We start from the raw sequence: 21,082 nt of genomic DNA, 5'->3' as shown, positions 1-21,082 counted from the left end.
GAAAGGCTTGATAGAGCAGTCGTTTATTTGTTTTATGAGACATTGTGAAAGTCAACATCTCAGCACCATTTCTTCCATCGTCTCGATGAAACAGACCAAAGTAAAAATACAATTTACACGGATAGTTCAAATAAATGTTGATGAAATAAACCCTTCCACATTCTGTAGCAACACACAAAACCATAAACATGATTAATAACCAAATTTCCTGTTTGTAGCCACCGTTTGGTTTAATAATAAATGTATGATTGGAGTAAATGAACAAGGGAGCTTAGTTATAATGATCTGTCGTTGTAGATAAACACATTTCTCAGCATTTACTTGGAAATGCTCTAAAAGTAGCCAGTGAGACCGAGCAGTGGTCAGAATTCCAGTAAATGTTTGACAAAAAGGTTGAGTTCTGCGAGGCTTAAACTCGATGGCAACGAAAGACAATCAGACGAGAATTACATTGTTGTGACAATTAGACTAATGAACAACAGAAGCGTTCCTCCCCCTACGCGTTAGTCCAAAAAGAATGAATCCACACCAAAGGAAAGGCGACGCACACGGCGGGTACGACGTGGTAGTCTCGCTACTTTTTGGTTGTCTTGCGGATCAGCGCCATTCTCTGCAAGGAGACCAAATGAATTATTAACATTACTGAGCGGCAGTTGCACGGAACACACACACACACACACAAAGCCTTTGATTGCCCACCTGTTTGTGGGCCTCTGTGGTGCAGGCCTTCTTGAACGGCCGGATCTCATCTGAGCCGTAGCCGGGGATCCACATGTTCCACTGGCGCTCTGAGGGAAGGACACACAACAGAGGCTTGGAGATACAACGGCAAGGGCACTCGGAGCAATCCGCGCCGTCGCTTCCCGGCGCCGGTCGCCGCGTCATCGGAACGCGTTCTTCTTTAGCTCGCCTCGCTTCACTCTAAGTGTCCTGGGGAGCGGCCCGAGTGGTTTTTCTATGAATGTTTCAGTCACACGGAGGGAGAATGACTTTCGGGGGAGGGGGGGGTCTCTGTTTTTGTATCTCCTCCACAGCACACGGATCCACGGAGGCTTCCCTTAAACACGCCTAATCAATATGACCTACATGTGTAAGTAGCTGTCCGTTACGAAAGCACTTATGCACCAGTCGTTACACGCTTATGGTCACACTGGATACTCGGGTCCCACAGAGACGCAATGAGCCCACTCAAAAAAAAAAAAAAACTTACCGAGATGTAATTGAACATCCTTCACCTCCAAGGTGTTGGACTTGCGATGGCGAGCCAGCTGACACGCCGCTGTCACCACACTTTCTATGAAGTCATCTGCGATTTGCAGCAGCATCTGAGGAGAGACGGGCATCGCCAGAACCATCGATCATCTCAGAAAGGGAAAGATCCTACAGCGGCTGGACAAATCCCTCATATTTTCCGCTGCTGACAGTTTTTCATGCAGCTCGGCTTTCAATAGAACAACATTTCCAAATGATGGATGTGGCAGAGCGTTGGGGAACTAGAGAGCAACGCAAACAAATTGCACGGCAAACATTCCCCTGCTGCTTACGGCTGCCACAGAGGGGATCGGCCGCTTTTCAAAACAGCATTTATTAAAAGGATAAATTCAGAACAGGATTATAATTTATTCATATTTTAAAAAACGGGACAGTAACTCAACTTGGTACTATTTCACTGGAATAAAAAATGAATAGTGTCAGTGCTTCCTGTCATGCAGGAGAACAGAGGAGCTGGTTTGTCTCTGCAAGCAAAGTTTTAAAAGATGCAGAGGTGTGTGTGGGGGCTCCAGCCCGACGGAGAGCAGCAGAATTGTCTGAGCTGATCAATACTGCCGAGGCCACTTTAATACAGAGTTGTGTAGCACCTCTCTAGTGTTCACACATATGAAGTTTATTTTAAACTAAACCCGCCAACGAACCTCCTCTACATCCTCGTCCAGCTGTTCATTCGGATCGATCTCCCTCACCAGGTCCTGCAGCTTCTTCTTACTGAGCACCTGGAGGGAAAGCAAACGTTTCTATTCAGTCACAAACGGGTACCGGTGTTCCAATGCTTTAGTTTATTTAGACAACACAATACTTTTAGACATTAAAACAGATGCTGCTGGTGCAGCAATGCTGGGCGTTTGGTGAATTGACACAAACAACTGACCTGAGACCCCTCCGGACTACTTCGACCAGCAGGGCCAGGGGTCCCAATAACCTTTACTGCTGCTGGGATGCTGTTCGCCATGCTGGTGGCCACAAGAAAGGTGGTGGGGGGGGGGGAGGCTTTCTGGTGTGATCTAAACGGAGAGTGACCGTCCAAGATGGGCACAGATGTGACAGATTATCGCCTGCAGGGACCACCTCTGTAAATCTGGAAAAGAAGGCGGGGTTAAGAAGATGGCGTAACGTCAACGTTACACCAGCTTCAGGTTGATAAACATCCTTAACGTGCTTGAAGAATCTCTGCGAAACAGTCATTATATAAATCACGTCGTAAGTTTGATGTATTCCCCACTCGACGCGTTTATTTAACTCGACTAATTTGTTGCGGTGTATGTTACTGTTTCGCTTCACAAGATGCAGCAAGTTAGCCGTAAAACGTTGACAGATCTAACGTTACGCAACATAACACCGGCTTGGAAAGACGACACCACACTCGTAGAACAGTAAGTTCACACAGGACGCAGCTACGACAACTGAAACAAACAAACAAAACCGCCGCTAACGTAACGTAACGAGCTAAAAACAATAGCAGCTATCAAGCTCTGAGCTTAGCCGGACGGGCTAGCATTAGCTGCTAATCTAACGTCGCGGCTTCGCACCGCGGTGCGTCCCGAAACCGCGCGTTCGATCCGCAACTCACCCGATGAAAGAAACACTATCTGTCCATGTTTCGGCCTCCGTGTGGCGACGACGACGAGTGACTTTAATGCCAACAGATTCCCTAAAAGTGCCTCTGCACAGCTCGGAAAATTGGCGAGGTCGTCTTTCCCTCCACTTCCGCTTTGTGCAGTTACGCTTCCGGTGGAAACACGTCGGCTCTGTTCCGCCCCCTGCTGGACGCGTGCGGAACTACAGCATGCGTCAACAAGTCTAATGACAAATTAATTTGATTCACAATTCATAAAACATAAAAAAAACATCGTTTATGAATACTTGGAATGATGCTTGTAAGTGAGACGTGAGCCCGTTTACGTAAGATTGTATTTAAGTGAACTACTGATGAAGTATAGTACAAATAAAGTATCGAATATCTGTAGTGGTCATGGACGTTTACATAAGTAGATTTTTATTTGTCGTTAAAACACATTATTATTGTTTTTTCCCCCATTTATTGTAACGATGCTATTGTCCAGGCGCGGGCTGCATAAAACGGAGACATATGCTCAAATCTAACTGACGCTCATGAGTCAAAAGGTTATAATTTACAGTAAATGCCCCCTTTCGATTCCGCCCGCGGCTCTGGTTAACAGCCAATCAATTAAAAAGCCCGAATGAAGCGTAACATGTTGTTAGGAATCAGATTGCAAACGGTGTAACGTGTCAGGCCTTATTTCTCTTTCTGTTTGACTGCGTCAGAAAGAGTCAACAACAAGCCTCCGGGTGCAGTGACGCACTGATGGCGGTTTGGTGATCGGGCACCAGTTCCTTTAGTCACAGCGTTCCTCGCAAAATAAAAGGCCACAGACGTAATAAGGGTCACCGCGCATTTTGGCCAGAGGGCTGTTTCGGATGTTTTTTTTGGAGCCGACTTCCTGATGCCACACCTCCGCCTCGTTATGATAAATACTGAGCAGACTTTCATTTCACTCACCGGGAACCGGATTCAAGTGCGCACCGTTGTTTTACAGTAGGAAGCCTTTTTTTTGTTGCTCCACAGTCATGAAAGTCGTTCTAATCGCTGCATTGGTCGCCCTGATTCATGGCAGTTCAGGTAAATATACTTTATAATAACAATATATTTTTATTTTTATTTTTGCTGAGCTTTTTACAGACGCGATCGCTTTAAAACATCTACTTTGCATCGCTGCTCTATCGGGGGAAATCTTTGTGCGTTATTGTGCTTTTTTCTTCATGAATATCCCCTCCGGAGAAAACACTCCTGTCACTCGTTGCGTGTCCCCTGGCGGTTACGAGCTCGCGGACTCAAAACAGGAAACGTGGACGTTATTGTCGAGGGAACGACGGAAAACCAGCAATTAAATCGGCGTTTCTGCGCACACTGAGCGACCCGCAGGCCCGCTTATACGTAAACAGCGCGCGGTCGTCGTCGCCCGAAGGCACAAACACACAAACAAGCGGAGCCGCAGAACCTGTTGCCGGTCACGTGCTCGCGGGGACTTTCCACAGGAGCCAAATGTCAGCAGCAGCAGCAGCGGCTGTGGTTCTCTGTCTCCTTGTCATGCGGTGATCAATGACGATGACAATGTGTGTGTGATCTGTGTCCACGCGCAGCCACCCTGCTCATCACAGGGCCCACGCAGCCCGTCCTGGAGGGCGAGAGCTTCACGCTGGAGTGTCGGTACTCCGACTCGGAGCCCAACATCAGCCGGGTCCACTTTGAGGTCTTCTCCCAGGTGAGGCCGAGGGGGGGGAAGAGAGTCTGTGTCAATATCCCGATTAAAAACAGGAACCATCAGAGGCTCCTCCCAGCGACAGTGTCTTTCTATTCTTAGATTTCCTGTAAATGCAATGCTGTTCTGCACTGCGGAAGTTGGCTTCCGGTGCGTTTTGCATGTCGGGCTGAATAAAGTTTTCTTTCTGCAGCACATGCGGCGCTGGAGTCCAGTGGGGGAGCGCTCCTGGTGCTTCTACACGACGCAGGTCGAGAGGACCGGGGACAGTCTGTCCCTGTCCGTGCGGCACGCAGGGAGGTACTCCGAGGGCCCCTACCGCTGCGTGTCCGACGCCCCGAATGCCACCGCCACGGACCTCGCCTCCCGACTGCTGGAGGTCAAAGTGCACTGTGAGTGGCCATGCCCGTTCCGGGTCGTCTGCTCAGGAATCAGGAAACATTTATTAGCCAAAATATGTCAAACATACAAGGAATTTGTCTTGGCGGTTAGTGCGCAACAGTAGACAAGACAAGACAACAGTGCACAAGTAATAAAGTAATAAAGCTGAGTCCGAAACCGACGACTCTGCGGCAACGCGTTTCCCTCTTGATGAATGCAGAATCCTCGCGTACTTTATTTTGGTCGTTTCTGTTCATTGCCTGTCTCCTGCGGAGGGGAATGACATATGTGCAAATAAGATAAACAGCTCCTGGGTTTTCACTTTCCAGCAATAATAATGCTGAAGTAAGTAAGCATAAAAAACCAAAGACCTGACAGCACATCAGCAAACGGGGGAGAAGCTTCCAAGCAGCAGGAGGTAGAAACGTACAGCTTTCATAGAACGAAACAAACACATTAATAGTTCATGAGACGTATTAAGCAGCAGCAGAGGTGTGTAACAAAACCACTGCAGCATCGACGCTGTTTCGCTGCGACGGGTTCGCCACATTTCACTATGCGGGCGAGTGGGTGTTTGCATCCATGGCTCGCCGGTCAGAGTATCAGTGTCCTCGATCTTCTCAGCGGCCATCAGATCGACCTTAATGCTGTCGGATGGGCGCCTCGGCCTCATGAGACGAATCAATAGAAGGCAAAGATTAGAACGGGCTGTGGGGGGGGGGGGGGATCTATTGAGATGGAAGATGAGCCATTATTCACAACACTGGCTCCCTAAAGACTTTCGATAGGACGAAGCCTATCATCATCATCATCATCGTCGGCGCCATTGATTGCTCGAGGCGGCCCGTATACCTTCCGGGAGACTTTCAAACCGAAGCCCCGTCGACTTTAAAGATCCGGGTGTTCCAGCGGCTGCAAACATGTGTTCAGTCACGTCCTCCGGGAGGCACTTCTCTGCGCTTCGTTAACCCTCCATCCTCCCTCCTCGTCCTCCCCCCCTGGGGATTTAGATATGGGGGAGCTGTTGCTGACTAGGGAAGGCTACTCCAGCTACTTCGGGGCCCCGAAGGAGCTGAAGGTGCGGCTCGGGGACGACGTGGTGGTCAAGTGCTCCGCCAGCTCGTCGGAGGAGCCGACGTACCTCTGGAGCAAAGAGGTGAGGGAGCCGCCGTCGACGGGGACGCCTTCTCATTTCCACTCGCCTTTCTAGTTCCCCCTACCGCCCTCCTGGCCCAAACCACCTGTCCCCCCCCCCCTCAGCTGGCGTCTCTCCGTCCTCTCTTGTGACGAAGCGCTCTGTGTTTAAGTGACCGGTTGGCTCAGGAACCGTCGCTCGCTGGGGGTTTTGCGGCCTGCCCCACTTACAGAGGATTAATAGTTTAATGAGGTCTAGACGAGAGCCAGTCAACCTGAAAACAATTATGTGTATAGATTTCTAATGATTTTGTGTGTGTGCGTGAGTTTGGTTAACCAGTATTGAATTATTCAACTGGCCTCTTCTCCGAGCTGAGAATCCGTCACCCGAGGGAAATTAAGACATCTCTGTGTAAAATGCCAGTGACAACAAGGCATGTGGAACAAGAAGAGGTTGATGAGCCTGGAGGTCCCCTGGTGGTGAGAAAGTGCTATTACACCTTCTATCGCCATCAAAACCACCAGAAAGTTACAGGTCCGATGAAGCTACGCAACCAGTGAGGTGTATTGGGAACAGCCACACTTATCGGCAGGTTCCCCCTTTTTTTAAATTCTTTTTGCTAAGTGTGTTTGGGGTTAATATGCTTGTGAAAGGGTCACCGCTAATCCAGGTTTTAAATGAGCTTACAAATCTAAATCCAAATTGAGTGAAAATGTGACACTGCTAATACTGTTTGTCCGCCAGAGATAATGAGTTTATTAAAAGAAGATTGTGCCGCTGTGAGTTTAAACCACAGCAGTTTGATGGTGAAGAAGAATCGTTGGTTCTGCCACAATCAAAGATTCAAAGATTTTTTTTATTGTCAGTTACACACAGCTCTGTGTGTTGAAATTCTTGTGCTTGCCTTTTTCTGGAAAGCCGACCAATTTTAAAATTAAAATAAAAATACAATATTTATATAAATGTACAGGGAATAAAAAAATCGTTCGGCACACCTGCAGTCGTGGTTCACCCGTCCCGTCTTTCTGCGCTTTACGAGTCGCAAAGGCTTCGCTTCCAAAAGGAATGACGGGAGGGGGGGCGATAAGCGGGGACGGAACGTGTCCTCCATCTGTGAGCCCGCTGTACGTACGACAGGAGCGGAATTGGGGCAAAGCGCCGCGTACGACTGGCCCGCTTTGACAGACAGCTGCCTGGAGGGGGGGGAGGAGGGGGGGGGCGTTGGTCCCCCCCGGTGATGACAGCGGGACAGAGGCGAAGACAGGGACGCCGCTTATGGACCCACTGGATTTGCATACAAAACGCCGCTTTGGCCAGACCTGGCCTTTGTGGGAAATCCTCTTAATTCAGATCCATTCAAATTGAAATGGACTTTCTTGGCAGGAGCCGCGGCTCCCAGGAGCCAAATCATTTGCATGTTGTAATGTTTTTTTGTTGTTGTTTTTGTTGTATTTTTTCCCCCCTCTACCTCCTCCCCTGTGTTCGTTTGTTTTTCCAATCCTTGTGTTATTTGTTTCCCCCCCCCCGATGTCGGGCTCCATCTCATAATAGTGCTGCTATTTCTGTGTCTACAATCCATCCCGCTCCCTCGCCGTCTCATTATGCGCCGTGTTAACAGTCTGTTGTTGAGGCTTCATTCTTTGCGGATGATGGTGTTATCTGGGTTATTGACTGCAGTCCATGTGTGTTCATTCATCGGGATTACTACCCAGGTAAACACACTTCATTCGGGACTCTGGGCTCTCGTTCTCAGCAGAGACGGCGTTCTGTTTCCTTCTCTCTTTGCCCTCGTGTACGACAACAGCCGCTTCCACGTCTCTTCCTGAAACTGCCTCCCTCCGGCGCGCTCTGTTTTGAGTCTCCACCCGTTGCCCTCTCAGGGCGACGACTGGCTCCTGCCCTCCTCCACGCTGACGCTGAGGAAGATCACGGCGGCGGACGGAGGACGGTACACCTGCGCGGCGACGCATCCCTCCGTGGAGTCGCTCGGCAAGAAACGCACCATCAGCATCGCGGTGCTGCCAGGTAAGACAAGGCTGAGGGTCCAACGGGGGACGTCTTGTCGTCCTTTTATGACCTGGTACACAGAGGGAGTTTCTCGCTTCGTCTTTCTGAGGAACGCCGCGGTGTTATTTCCTTCACAGCAACAAGCGAAACACTGCGCGGCGCTTCCCTTTTCTGAAGCAGAAGTTCTCGTTTGCGAAAGTGCATTTTGAAGCCAAAAGAGTTCCCCTTAAATTTACCTGCACACTAGAACGATAATACAAAGCGGAGAAAGGGATTTCTGAAAACGCATCAGATGTAAGAAGCCTGTGATGGAATTAGCTTTTGAAAAAAGAAGCTACCAGAAGAAGTTCGTTCATTTAAAATAAATAAACGGCAATGACCGAACAGCACCAACCTCAAGGAGAGGATCATTGTTTAGACCGTAAACAACAAAATTATTTCACCTGACCTCTTCTTTTTCTCATTTTGACAGAAATGTCAAACATAAGCACCAAGGAGGGTCTGTCGACCTTTTGCAACTTAAAGCCCCCTTTTTGAATCTTGAAAGAGGATCACCATAAAACGAAATAATAATAGATGATACAACATAAAAAAAGGGGGGAATTAATAAACAGGGATATATTTCGGCGCATAAAAATACATCCCTTATAGCGTCACCTGTTACAAAATAGGTCCTTCTGACAGAAAGTAAACGTTGGATCACCGTGTGTGAGGATGTCTGAGGCTTTTCTTGCTCTTCTTCGTGATGCAAAGAGAAGCTTGTGCTCAAGTGGATAATTAATTCCATTGCAGCGTATTAGCTAATCTAATTCATGACACCTCCGCTGTCTTCATCCCCGCTGTCATTGACCTGTGAGATGACGCCACCGTGTTACCGCAACGCACTTTTTAAACGCCGTCCTCACACCCGGTAGGGCTCATGAAGCCTGGAAATCTTGTTCGTTGAAATGATGCAACCTCTGAAAATGCAATTAGCTCAATGCACGTTATTTATTATGCTGTACGAGTCCAATTACTTGTTCAATGGTCTCATTGGTCGCTGTGTTCCACGGTTTCTCCAGTATTTTCTCTGGAGTAGTAATAAAAAAAGTAATAATCTCTAGATGCTGGAATAATGGTCGGGGTATGGCGGGTAAATGTTGCACGCCGCCGCTGTTACTTTGGATTTTGAACGCAAACCCTAATCAAACACTCCTGGTGCCGAGAAATCATCTCCACATATGGAGTAGAGCAACTGTACATGAGCAGGCTTCTAATCCTCATGACCACAATTAGTCCTTCTCTGCAGAAGTAACGTCTCACACTCTTTTCTTGTCCCACGAGCCGAGCGGCACGTTGCCTTCAGCTGCTCGGCCCGGAGGCAGCGACGTGGTAGTTCTGCCCGGTGGCTCACGGTCTGTGCGGCGCACTTCACGTGTGACCTTCATGTGTCCCGCAGAGGACGCCCGCTGGTACGAGTCCAGTAATGGCCGCCTGGTGCTGATGACCTCCACGGCGGCCCTCTCCCTCTTGGTGCTGGTCCTCTCCATGACGGCGTTCCTGTGCCAAAGGGCCCGGCGCGCCAAGGCCTGCAAGGGACCCATGTAAGAGAGAGCTGTGTGTGTCTGTGTCTGTGTGTGAGTGTTTCACAATAGGAAATCACCTTTTCTCTTTTACTGATCTGATCTGATCTTTTCAATCGTCATAAATATATATATATATATATATATATATATATTTTTTTTTTTTTCACTGCACTCCGTCCACACTCGCCTTTCTATTTTCCCCCCTAACTCATCGCGGATTTCTCTTCCCGCAGTTTGATTTCATATCACGGTTATGGTTATTGCTGTTATATTTCATTCTGTCTCATGCGATAGAATCAGTGTGTGTGTGTATTTGTGTGTATTAGACACACATCATGCGTACGTGTCGTTTCCTTGTTGCAAACCTTTCCCACGCGTGCAGACTGGAGTCTGTGCGCCGCTCCGTGTTTTTAAAGGCCGCTATCGCCGTTGAATATTGATGTCGCTCTCAGCGGCTCCGACTGACCCCGTCCATTATCTGTCTCCTGCCCCCCCCCCCCCCCTCTCCCCCCTCCAACGGGTTTCTGCTTGTAGCGGCAGCTTCAATTACACAATATTATTTAAAGTGCATGTGACGGAGACGGCGGCGATAAGAGCAGAAGCGAAGTGCCATTTAGCTCCGTGGCCGTCAGCATGTTGGGGGCCGTGACCCCATGCAGCTTCCCTTATTAACTCCCCCCCCCCCTCGTGGGCGGAAGACATTCCTAAAGACGTGGTTGCCGTTAGCGACCTCTTTCATGTGTCTTTGTGGTGGCCTAGAAGGAACAGACTTATTATTGGAGGGCATTTATGTGCGTTTATCAGCACATGTGGAGGAAAAAAAATGAAAAAAAGCCAGTGCCAAAGAGAGAAAGATGGACTTTCACTTCAGGGCTCCATCGCTTGGTCCCATCTATAATTTTCTCACTCCTTCTTATCTAGTGCCTGCTGGACGGTCGATATGAGGTAATAATGCTCCTCTGTCTTTTCCTTCTCTGTCTTCTCTCCGCCAGTGACGACCGTTCTCAGAAGAAGCCCATCTACAAAAGCAGCGCCGAGTCCCTGCCCTCCTCCACCTGTGGAGACAATCAGCCTCTGGTTTGACTGCACAGGCAGGTGGAAGGATGAGGGGGTGGTGGGGGGGTGGTGGGGCATTGGAAGATGGAGCAGAGTGCACGGGGAGACAGAGTGGGCGAGCAGAAGATAAGCGGGTGGATGTGCAGGTATCAGGGAGGGGAGGAGGGGGTATTTTGTGTGTACACGTAAAGGCAAACGATCACTTTACGCTGCTCTGCTCGCGCGTTTAGGCTCAAGTGCTCCTCGGACAGAGAGGTGGGCAATTTTTCTTTTCATTCACTCTGCGCCGTGGAAAACGGCGAGCTTTCATTGCCAGCAAAATGACGTGCGATTAATCTGGTGTACCGCCGGAGCTGTAAAGACTCCACGTGCAATTCTCTCTTTTCTGCAAATATAATTGCTCAGCTGTGTATCACGAATGAGCCATTTGGGTGAGCAAGGTTTCATTTTGTTGATTTTCCTTCCCGGCCAGCCTCCTTTTGCGAAGCAGAAGCAGCTTCTTTGAGAAGGTGGTAATCATCTTTTTACTGTGACAGCTCTCAGGCACATCACACTCCACCATTTGATTTACTGTACTATGGATTTCTTTGGTATTAAATGGCTTTCAGACAATGTTATTTGCTTTCCCTGCCAATGATTTTGTTCCGTTTCAGTGTGAGAAAGGGGGTTGGCGGGTATCGAGCCGCACGCTGCCTTGGCGAGCTTCTATCCGTTCGCTTGCTGACCTTCACTTTGCTCGTGTGAGCCTTTTATTCTGAAGCGATGACCTTTACTCAAAGTGAAAATTCCTCCCAGTCCGCCTGCGGGCACGAACCCACTCTGAGCCAGTGCAGCCGACTAACGGAAAACTTTGAAACTTTGCTTTGCATCTGGTAGTTATAACTTAATATGAACACGGTGAATCCAATCTAATCATAGACTACAACTTCTTATTCCTAATTTTCTCCTCTGTTGCCTCGTGAGCCTTATACGCTTATTACCACGACGGCGCTCGTAACGCAAAGAATTTCATCACGCCCGTCGGTTGAAGTTATGTCGGGCTTCACGTGGTTTCATCGCCTGTGTGTGTGTGTGTGTGTGTGTGTGTGTGTGGTTAATAAAAGGCCGAGCGGCAGTTTAACAGTGACACTCCATTAACGGGTGCACGCGCCACGGAGCACAGCCAGGATAACGTTATTAAACGGATCATTCGAGCCTCCCGTGCAGCCCGTCTTTGTCCGGCATTTTACAGACTCCTCGTTTCTCTCTTTCCAACTCCGCAAACTTCTTCAACGACGAAGAGAAGACCGATGCGGCGCTTTGAACCCGAAACGGAAAGAACTCTCAAAGTCTTCACGCTGTGTTGGAAAGAATGTTTTTAAATTCAAAATGCCCTCTTGCATGTGAATTTTGTATTTCTTGCATTTTGGCCTTTTGAATCAGTCATGAGTGAAACGCTCCCCCGGTGCAGCCTGATCTCCAAATCCTGTTTGTAAAAATGTGTACGAAAATCCTGAAGATACAATTTCGTAGTGATACATAAATAAATAGGGACTGCAACTGATGACGTCGCCCTGTTCAAAGCGAACGGGGACCTGCGCCCCGTAAACACACCTCGAGTCTAACCATGTAAAATAAACATGTTATGATGCATTTTTAACGAGAAATCAACGTTAACTTGTTAGAATAGAATACTGACCCTAACCCCCTCAAAACATCCAACATGGCGGAGAGACGTTCACTCAAGAATCCCACATGGTCCGCCATGTTGTTCACTCAAGGGGGCGTGGTTGGGGGCGTGGCACATTTTAACAAACAGGTTGTGGAGATCACGTTGATCACGTTGCAGAGCCCCGGTGGGCTTACGGGACCTGCTGGGTCAGAAAAGACAAGATTACGCAGAGCGCAGCTGTCCCCGAGGAACGGCCGAGAAATGAATGTAGTTTACAGAGACATTCTTGACCTTGATGGCACCTCACGGATAAACCGCCCCCCTCCCCCCGCGGACAACAGCTCAGGGGCGCTGCAGGACGTGCACAGAATACAGAGCAGCCTGAAAATATATTAGTGCGAAGTGCAGGCGGGATGCAGATCCGTGACGCGGCAACTCGGATGTCAGTTAGTCCGTGTTCGGCAGTTCGGGTCCTGGCCGACCTCGCTACACGGATCCGCGAGCAAAGGTGACTCGCGCCAAACGCGCCGCCTCGTTGAATGTTTCGACAAAGTGCCAGGTATTTGCACGGCGCCGCCCCGCCGCTGCTCCGGTCACGGTCACCTGGTTTCTGTGTGTGCAGCCTGCACGCGTCGCGTCAAATGGCTCGAAATGAAGGAGCGGCGTTTTTTTTTCTGGAGAAGCAGGTGCTCGTCCTCTCATTACTGCCTGACAATGCCCCATCTGGTGCCCGCGGAGCTGCGGCCCGCCACCCACTCGCTGCCAACCAGGCTGACGGGTGGGGGTGGGGTGGGGGAACGAGTTGGGAAGGTGCTGTCATCGCCGAAACGACAAGGTCAAGAGCTTGTGGCGGGAAAGATATTCAGAGAGGCCGAAGCGGAGAACGACAGGTGCCCCAGAGGTCAGATGTGAGGAGAGAATGTCCTTAGAGTCTTGGGTCTGAATATTAATATTAACGCCAATAGACAGCGTTGACGACTCCACGCCTGATGGAACCTTTGACTGTTTAGAACCGAACCAAATGTCTTGATTTCGTGGATGATGAAACCTATGACATGACATCCCTTAAGTCACCTGAAGGGAGCGCCAGAGATACTTAAATAAATGCCTTGAGAGGCTACAACCCCACAGTAGAGCACTTGATGGGGGGGGGGGGGAAACAATTTTCATAATGGAGCAGCAAGCTATGACCGGAAAACACAATCATGGGCAAACTGTGGCCACAGCATGAGGGCGACGTTAAAGAGCCTCTTTGGAGGAACCTAATAGGCCCCGACTGCCGATGAGGAGGAACTGTCGCTCGTCCGAGGCTCTAGTTTTTGTTCCAGGCCATTACCGCCACTGCAAACGGAGATTTAAACCGAATACTCCCAGGTCTCCCCCCCGGCTCCCGTTGATGAGTCATATTTGTACTTTGGAGGCAAAGCACCTGCGCAGCAGAATGAACCCAGATCTCAAAACACACAAAGACCGCAGGGCCAATTCTCCTTTGACGGTGGGTCGACATTTCAACTTCCCTTCGTCGCATATAGTTAAATAATCATTAGGGTCAAATTCATCGCATAGAGAACGAATCAGTTTGCCGCCATTTCTGCCTTAAGGATGACGTCGGTCTCAAATCAATCAATCATTGACGCAACCAGCCAATCAAGAACTTGCTCATTGGTGCATTGTGTTAGACGTTAAAAGATAATGTAAATAAGGCACCAATTAGTCCCAATTGTGTCCCCTTATTTGTGTGTTGCACAAACTGAATCGCAGCAACAGTCGCAGAATCGCAGCAACAGTCACCAATTAATATCCGAATCCGTCCCCCAAGAGCTTCTTAAAATGGCGCCAGGGGACGTTCGTCTGGAAGACAAAGGTGGAAACGTGCCGGCCAGACGGACGGAGAGCAAAATGAAGATGAGTGCAACCAAGAGTGAGAACCAGCTGGTCGAGGCCGAGGAGATTGGTGGTGTTCCTCTACAAGCTTCCCCCCACCAATAACAAACCCACCGCAACGGGGGACAGGTAAGGGGACCGCAGGCACGTGACAGCCCCCCAGGTGATTCAGGGGTTCTGGTTGGTTCAGGTGGAAGTATATACGGTTTTCCTTCAACGCGTGTCCATTTTTTAAACAGTGGCTTGGAAACCGCGGAAACATCGTTTGAACCCCCCCCCCCTAATGACACGTGCTGATTAATCCGCGCAATATCAGTGCAGTTTACTGCGGAATAAACCACCGACTGCAACATTCGTGTCTCTTCAAACATCCGGTACAGTTTTGTCCTCTTCATCACCTCGCGGCCTTCTCGGTCCGCGCAACTGAATATGAAATAAATTGGTTATTTGCTTCGGACAATTAATGTTGGTTATCAATCACATTTAGAGCGAATTGATTTAAATTAATTGGACTGCGCGTCCGTCCGCCCTCCCGCTCTCCAACAGCTGATTTCTTCTCAAAGCCCCGCCCCGCTTTTCTCATCCGCACACCTCTCCACGTGCTCCATTGGTCGGCAGCGCCAGCGCGGTCCCGCCCCGCTTGCACCTTTTCAAATAAGATTTACAATGTAAAGTAACCCGGAGAAACCGGCCGAGCCGTCACGCGCAGGCATTCCGAGGGGCAGAGCGCGCGCCAGGGGAGCATTGCTATGTAAAGACCGAGCGCCCGACACGACACGCACATCCACCCGCCCGTCCGCAGACGGACGCGCACGCACGCACGCACGCGGACGCTGCAGGAGAGAGAGAGAGAACCCGCGGGTTCGTGTCAGTCCGGTTCTCTCCGCGGAAGAGGAATACCCGAGAAGACACCTGCGGGGAATATCAGCGACCGCGCGATGGCTTCTGCGACCGCGCGGAGCCTCTGCGTCCCGCTCGCCATCGTCGGCGTCGTCGCCGTCGCCTGCCTGGCGCGCACGGGTAAGCCTCGGAACCGTGGTGGTGTGGTGCGTGTGAGAGGAGCGGGAAGCGGGGCGGCTTCTTCCGCGCAAGTTTCTCCCAAGTCCTCTAAAGACGAGCTGGTTTGCTGCGACTCGTCCGACGAGGAGAAAGCGGAGAGGCGCGCGCAGTGGGTCCGGTTGCCCGTCGCCCCGCGGGCTGCGGTTGGTGGGCTGGTGCGCATCGGCATTCCCGTTTCGTGAGTGAGTCGTTGCAATGACCACTTCTCCAAAAACGGTTCTGCTGGAAATCCCCCCCCCCCCCCAGAATGAACTCAGAAGTGCGCAGTGGACACTTTCTCTTTGCGCCCCAGCAGACACGCGCTTTCTCTTTCTCTGCTCGTGCGTCAATGCATGTGGCCGTCCGGTTGGGACTGAATCCGCGGGACACACGCGTGTGTGTGTGTGTGTGCGCGCGCGCGCACACGGCCGTACGTGTAGATTGAACGATTGACCTCGAATAATGGGACTTAAGAAATGCCCGCAGTGGACCGGACGGGTGCGCACACCGGACGCCCCGCCGGACGCGCGTTTGTTGCCGCTCCGCATGCCGCGGTGGTGTGGTGCGCTGAAAGGACCTTCTGAGGCCTCACCTCATAAGACACAATAACATCTAACAATCAATTGGGAAGCCTTGTAATGGCACCTGCGCTGCCTTTTGTTGCGCTGCCCCCGTCCCTCCCTCCCACACACACACGCACACACACACACACACACATTAACTGGCCCGGGATAGTCCTGCAGCGCTCCCTCACGGGCACAATGGCTTTCATGGTCATCAGCCTATAACAAGTGCATCTGCTGCAAAAACAGGGATGACTGGTTCAATGGATCAATGATGACTCTGAGCAATTCCAGCCTCTTGGTACTTTGCGCCATCTGCTTGGATATTGTAAAATACAGTCGACAAGCCTTATTAGATCCGACCCAAAGCGACAGTGAACCGGACTGAGCCATCGAGGAAGAGCGCACTGTGTTGCCTCGTTGGTTACCGCATTTGTTGTTGTTGTTGTTGTCCCGGGGGCGGTGAAAAGGTTACACGCAGGGCCGGATTGTCACAGACGGACCTGAGCTGTGCGCGCTGATGATGTTGTCTGTTTTTGCAAACAACGCCGACCTCCCCGTGGCCTGCGTTGATGTTTCTGTGGATTTACGCTCTGCTCCTGCAGCAGCAGAAGGTTGATTTTGCGTGTGATGGTGTGTGAGTACTGCGTAAGAGGTGTGTGTGTGTGTGTGTGTGTGTGTGTGTGCGTGTGTTTATGGCCATCCGTGTGGGTTGGGGTTAGGGAATGTGCTCCCGTCTCTGTGTGCGTGCACGCCGGTTACAGTGCTGGGTTGCAGGCAACCTCTGCTGGGGGCTGATCACTGTCATCAATCTAGCCCCTGACAGGGGCCTGGGAGAGGCAGAGGGGGGGGCAGGATGGAGGGGTGTTACTGGCAGGCGGTGGATGGAGAAAGGAGAGAAGGAAGTGATGGTCTGTTTCCGAATACCCCTGCCCCCCCAAAAAACAGTGTTTCTGCTAACAAATCAGCACATTGCGGTAATTTCTCTAAGGAGAGGCAGGGGAGGGAAGAGGTGGGAGGCGATGGGGGTTGTCATTATGCCAGGATGGAGATGGACAGGTTGATTGAGAAGGCCGGTGGATGGATGGATGGATGGAGAGGGTGCTGTGAAGACGGCGAGGCTGGGAGACTTGGCCCTCCTTTAGAGAACGAAGGCGGGACCGAGGGATGGAAGGGTGGATGCGGAGCGGAGAGAAGAAAGGCTGAGAGACTTCACAGCGTGTCTGACGGGCAGGCCTGCGGGACACACGCACACACGCACACGCACACGCCATCACTCGTGCACTGGAGTCGGGGGGGTGGGCGTGTGTGTGTGTGCTTTAGTGCTTTGTGGGGGTGGCTGTTCCACAGCAGCTGCAGGCCAAGCAAAAAAAAAAAAAAAACCCACGTTACAAATGCCGTTAACTCCACCTCCGCCGCTTTCCCGGCCTCCATCGAGGCCGCGCATTCCTCCATCACTGGCGCTGCTCCTCCTCCCCATGCCCCCATCACCACCTGCCTTATCGCCGTGCGCATTTAATCACCTCCATTTGTTGGTCTGAGCGCGGGCAATGAGGGGGGCCATCCGTTTTGAGCTTGTTCCTCGTCGGGCTGTTTGGACCTCGGCTGGCGCTCTGTGGCTCGGTTGAAAAACGGCAGCAGTTGGACGTATACTTGTGGGAGGAGATTTGAATACCAATTATAGCTGGTATGTGTGTGTAGACACACACACACACACACACAGACACACACACAGAGGCCGTGCATAAATCAATGTCACTGAGTCATAGAAGAGGCCGGCGTGTAAACACAAACCTCCAGGGAAATGCTGTGTGCACAGAAACCAAAAATAGGGACGCGTTTAAGCACACGCACAGGTGTGAAAAGCACACGTGTGTGCACACGTACACACAACATACACACGTGCGCCGCGCCTGCAGGCGGCTTACGGAGTACGCAGGAGTTTCAGGCGCAGTAGTGCAAGAGTTTGCTCGAGATGCTGCAGTTTTTGACGCGTGTCAGAAGCAGTTTGCGTCCCTTCAGAGTCGAGACTGGACATTTACCCCCCCCACCCGCCCCCCATGGCGCAGTGCTCGCTGCTCTTTGTTCTCTAAGGCAATAGAAAAAGATGTCACAGTAGGCCTGGATTTATCCTTTGATCCAAACCTTTTTGAGGAAAATTGACCCCAAAATAAAATAAACTTGTCGACGGTTAAATAAAAAATAGCGAGTCGGCGCTTCCTTTCTCTCGTCCATCTGATTTCTCTTACTCTTTTGTAAGGTCTAAATAATTGGACAAGGCAGAAGGTGCTGGCGGGCCCGTCTACGCAAGAGTAGCTGAAATCCGCTTCTTCAAAAGTGTATACGCTGCATGCTTGTTGCCGCCGTGCACGGCGCCGTTTGATCAAACCGACGCAGACGTAAAGGGTCCTGACAGGGGGGGGTGGGTGGGGGGCGCTATCTCCGCTCGGCAACTGCTCACACATAAGCTCCATAAACAATTTGGACGGTGTCGCTCTTTGGGACAGTCGGAGAGTTACGGAGCTTAGTGTGTCTTTGTTCCCCCCCCCACCCCCCCTGGGCTTTTATGGGTCCATTACTCCGGAGCGGAAAGAAGTTCCTGTGTTCACCGTTTAGTGCAGGTGATGTATTTTATAGTAATTATCTCTCAACCCGCCTCCTTGGTCCTCAATGCGATCCATAAGTCCTTATTTTCAACGGCAACGGTTGCACCTCCATGACTCCCTGCGACATTATAGACCGGCTCCATGGAGGATTTCTTTTATTTGAGCATCCACTCGGGTAGAAAAAGGGGAAAGAAGACGTTTGGTTTCCGCTGTAGGGACACTTCCCGTTTAACGGTTTCTGTTGCGTCAATCTCCGGTCACAAGCCGATATCAAGGCCCATATCCACCCCGGGCAGTCGGAGCGCACCCAGACTGCAGGGGGCGACGATGCGGCTAATGGAGATTCCACCCACAGGAAGTGGCTGCGTACGAACAGGAAGCGCATGGCATGAAATGTTTGTGGAGAGCTCAGATGGCCCTCTCACTCGGCCCTGAGGAAAAGGACACTGTGGCCACAGCTCCTAATCTCCCAGAGACGCAACTGGTAGGACAGTATGATCTATTGTTTGTTCATGCTTTGCTTTACTTAGTGAAATGTGTCATTTAAATTAAGTAATGGAGACTTATCCTAGGTTATCTGAATAATTTTGGTTTGGTTTGGGAATTCAGTCGCATTAATTTATTATTACTTTAAGAAAGTGATTATCGAAATGTACTCGACTAATTCTTGGGTTTTGCTTTGTGTTTGAAAGGTTATCAACCTGCTCTGTTCTTTGTCCGATCCACCAAACCGCCCTTAAGAGGAATCAACAAAAATCAACAGTTCTCGAGTTGTCCTTTGCGTCCACCGGAGAGAAAGCTCTTTTAAGTTTGGGCAGAGCCGTGGTTAATCCGGAAAAACACACGAGACTTGACAGTTTCTGTCTCCGTTTTGTCCTCGCCGAGGGCTTCGCGTCCAAACAGACAGCGCGGGGGCCCACAAACACGCACCAATCGGTAATTGAAGCCTTATATCTCATTTTGACCATTTGTTTAATTGTCCATTAGTGAAACTTTCTGTCAATCTAATCAGGCCGGCGCTAATGCAGAACCACTCTTCATGGCAGCCACCTCATCTCCTTCCCATTACTATTCCCCAGACAGTGCCGCTCGTGATTATCATAATGGTGATCCATGTCGTCCTTACATGTCGCTCTCTGAGAGCAACTGGCGTTCCACCAACTTCGCCGCTGAAGTTTTTAAATGATGCGTCCGTTGCCAAGGACGTCTCCTCCGTTGGCGGCCGTCGGAATCCTGCCAATCAATCCGGCCTCTTTCAAATCCCACCTCATCCGATTGGCTCGGAGTAAAGCGACCTCCCCCCACCCTACACCACCACCACCACCACCACCACACACACATGATCCCCGTGCTCTGATCGGACGTCCCCTGAGCCAGCAGCTCTTCTCCCGGGCCCGCTGAGGCCTCTCGCTGCGTATTTGTCTGTGAGAGTGAAAGCGGTAACCAGCGACTCCCGCCCGCGCTGCTTCTTGGCGACCGCCAAAGCGGTTGCTATGCGTTCCTTCTGCTGGGACGCGAGGCTGTTTAAAGCCAGCCGTAGTTCAATGCTGCTGTGGGAACGGAGACGAAGGGGAAGCGGAGTCTGAAAAGCGATTGAACACACCTACAAGCCGCGGGGGGGGGGGGGGGGCGGCATTCCTCGCTATTGTCAACAGGGTCTCCTTGACTAAGAGCAAACGCTTGTACCCCCTCTGTTTAACACCCTCCCCTGACGCAGTGACACCTGTCTCCGAAGAGCTAACTCGGCTACACAGCGGCCTCCAGTAGCGCCGGTAACCACGGTGATTATCCTCACTCAAGTCCCCCACCGGCCCGAGAATTGGACGAGGCTGATTGAGCCCAAAAGTCAATTTGCCTAAAACTTAAGAGCTGACGACCATGTGCTCTGCCGGCGTGGAGGCTTACTCGCATCCCATCTGGAAGACGCGGCGTTGGTGACGGGCGCCGGGGGGGCAAAGCTGGTGACGGGGAAGAGTGAAACAGTCCCGGCTGGACACGGAGGTGGCCAACAAGACTCCATTTTCCTTTTACCGTGGGGAGGTCTGTGTCCAGTGGAGGCGAGCTGATGAAGAGTGACCGGGCTTAGCCAGGGCACCGAGGGACTGATGGGGTCACAGAGTGAAACGGAGTTTGGGGGGGGGGGGGGGGGGGCGAGGGAGAGATGGCTGGCTGCACAGAGTATGAAAGCGTGTAGGAAGGTGAAGCGGCGGGTGGGGGTGGAGGTGGGGGGGGTGTCGCGCAGACCAGTGAAGCAGGCAGAGTCCAACAAACAAGTGAATGATTGCAGGATTTCAGCTCTGAAATAGGAGGGTGTTAAGAGGAAGAAAAAAAAAATAAAGATGAGGGAGCGACTCCTGCTGTGCAAAATGACTCAGAAGGCCAACGAAAAGACATAAAGGGTGAGTTTAAGAAGGTGGGACCGCGAGAAAAAAAAGCCCCGGGTGCTGGTAGGAGGAGGAGGAGGAGGAGACAGAGATGGATGGCGATACACAAAGATAAAGACGGAGAGGGGGGGGGCAAGACACCGTGTAGGTGACCACACCAGAGAGACGCGGCGTCGTGATCGATGAGGTCACCGCGCGCGCACACACACACACACACGCGCTCACAAACCACACAACCGGCCCGAGAAGTGAGATT

At 51.0% G+C, this 21,082-nt stretch overlaps 3 protein-coding genes across 10 annotated transcripts in view; 2 read left to right on the top strand and 1 right to left on the bottom strand.

Annotated features, from left to right (window-relative positions):
* Positions 1-7: 7 nt before the first annotated feature.
* taf12 (TAF12 RNA polymerase II, TATA box binding protein (TBP)-associated factor) lies at positions 8-4,621 on the bottom strand. Of its 2 annotated transcripts, none has more exons than XM_040164556.2 (6): positions 4,296-4,621; positions 2,147-2,353; positions 1,914-1,991; positions 1,211-1,325; positions 700-788; positions 8-610 (listed from the first exon to the last, which is right to left on the bottom strand). In XM_040164556.2, exons 2-6 carry the CDS (start codon positions 2,225-2,227, stop codon positions 575-577), a joined length of 399 nt encoding a protein of 132 aa, XP_040020490.1. In that variant the 5' UTR covers positions 2,228-2,353; positions 4,296-4,621; the 3' UTR covers positions 8-574. The 2 variants fall into 2 exon arrangements, with proteins under 2 accessions (XP_040020490.1, XP_040020492.1); XM_040164558.2 differs by lacking the exon at positions 4,296-4,621 and adding an exon at positions 2,846-3,148.
* Positions 3,598-11,317, top strand: LOC120810200 (cell surface glycoprotein MUC18). Its single transcript, XM_040164554.2, has 7 exons — positions 3,598-3,916; positions 4,438-4,559; positions 4,750-4,948; positions 5,948-6,093; positions 7,953-8,097; positions 9,518-9,662; positions 10,637-11,317. The coding sequence occupies exons 1-7, from the start codon at positions 3,865-3,867 to the stop codon at positions 10,725-10,727; spliced, it is 900 nt and encodes a 299-aa protein (XP_040020488.2). The 5' UTR covers positions 3,598-3,864; the 3' UTR covers positions 10,728-11,317.
* A 3,503-nt stretch (positions 11,318-14,820) lies between these two features.
* The window catches only part of cadm4 (cell adhesion molecule 4), a 103,570-nt gene continuing 97,308 nt past the window's right edge, over positions 14,821-21,082 (top strand). For 3 of the 7 annotated variants that reach the window (XM_078094465.1, XM_078094460.1, XM_078094469.1), the window contains exon 1: positions 14,821-15,255. In XM_078094465.1, coding sequence (XP_077950591.1) covers positions 15,174-15,255 — 82 coding nt within the window. In that variant the 5' untranslated portion in view covers positions 14,821-15,173. The remainder of the gene's footprint in view (positions 15,256-21,082) is intronic. The other 4 variants (XM_078094459.1, XM_078094468.1, XM_078094463.1 and 1 more) reach the window with 2 other exon arrangements.

This window comes from Gasterosteus aculeatus, chromosome 20 (assembly GCF_964276395.1).
Source record: "Gasterosteus aculeatus chromosome 20, fGasAcu3.hap1.1, whole genome shotgun sequence".
In the NCBI taxonomy this organism is placed as follows: Eukaryota; Metazoa; Chordata; class Actinopteri; order Perciformes; family Gasterosteidae; genus Gasterosteus; species Gasterosteus aculeatus.
Note: the sequence above shows the minus strand (reverse complement) of the source record. Positions and strands in the feature narration are given on the sequence as shown.

Excerpts from the sequence above, each read along its gene's own strand:
- taf12 (XM_040164556.2), bottom strand. The coding sequence starts at position 2,227 with ATGGCGAACAGCATCCCAGCAGCAGTAAAGGTTATTGGGACCCCTGGC. Across the intron at positions 1,326-1,913 it reads TGGACGAGGATGTAGAGGAG|ATGCTGCTGCAAATCGCAGA; the intron begins GTTCGTTGGCGG and ends GTCTCTCCTCAG. Across the intron at positions 611-699 it reads CCACAGAGGCCCACAAACAG|AGAATGGCGCTGATCCGCAA; the intron begins GTGGGCAATCAA and ends GTCTCCTTGCAG.
- LOC120810200 (XM_040164554.2), top strand. The coding sequence starts at position 3,865 with ATGAAAGTCGTTCTAATCGCTGCATTGGTCGCCCTGATTCATGGCAGT. Across the intron at positions 4,949-5,947 it reads GCTGGAGGTCAAAGTGCACT|ATATGGGGGAGCTGTTGCTG; the intron begins GTGAGTGGCCAT and ends CTGGGGATTTAG. Across the intron at positions 9,663-10,636 it reads AAGGCCTGCAAGGGACCCAT|TGACGACCGTTCTCAGAAGA; the intron begins GTAAGAGAGAGC and ends TCTCTCCGCCAG.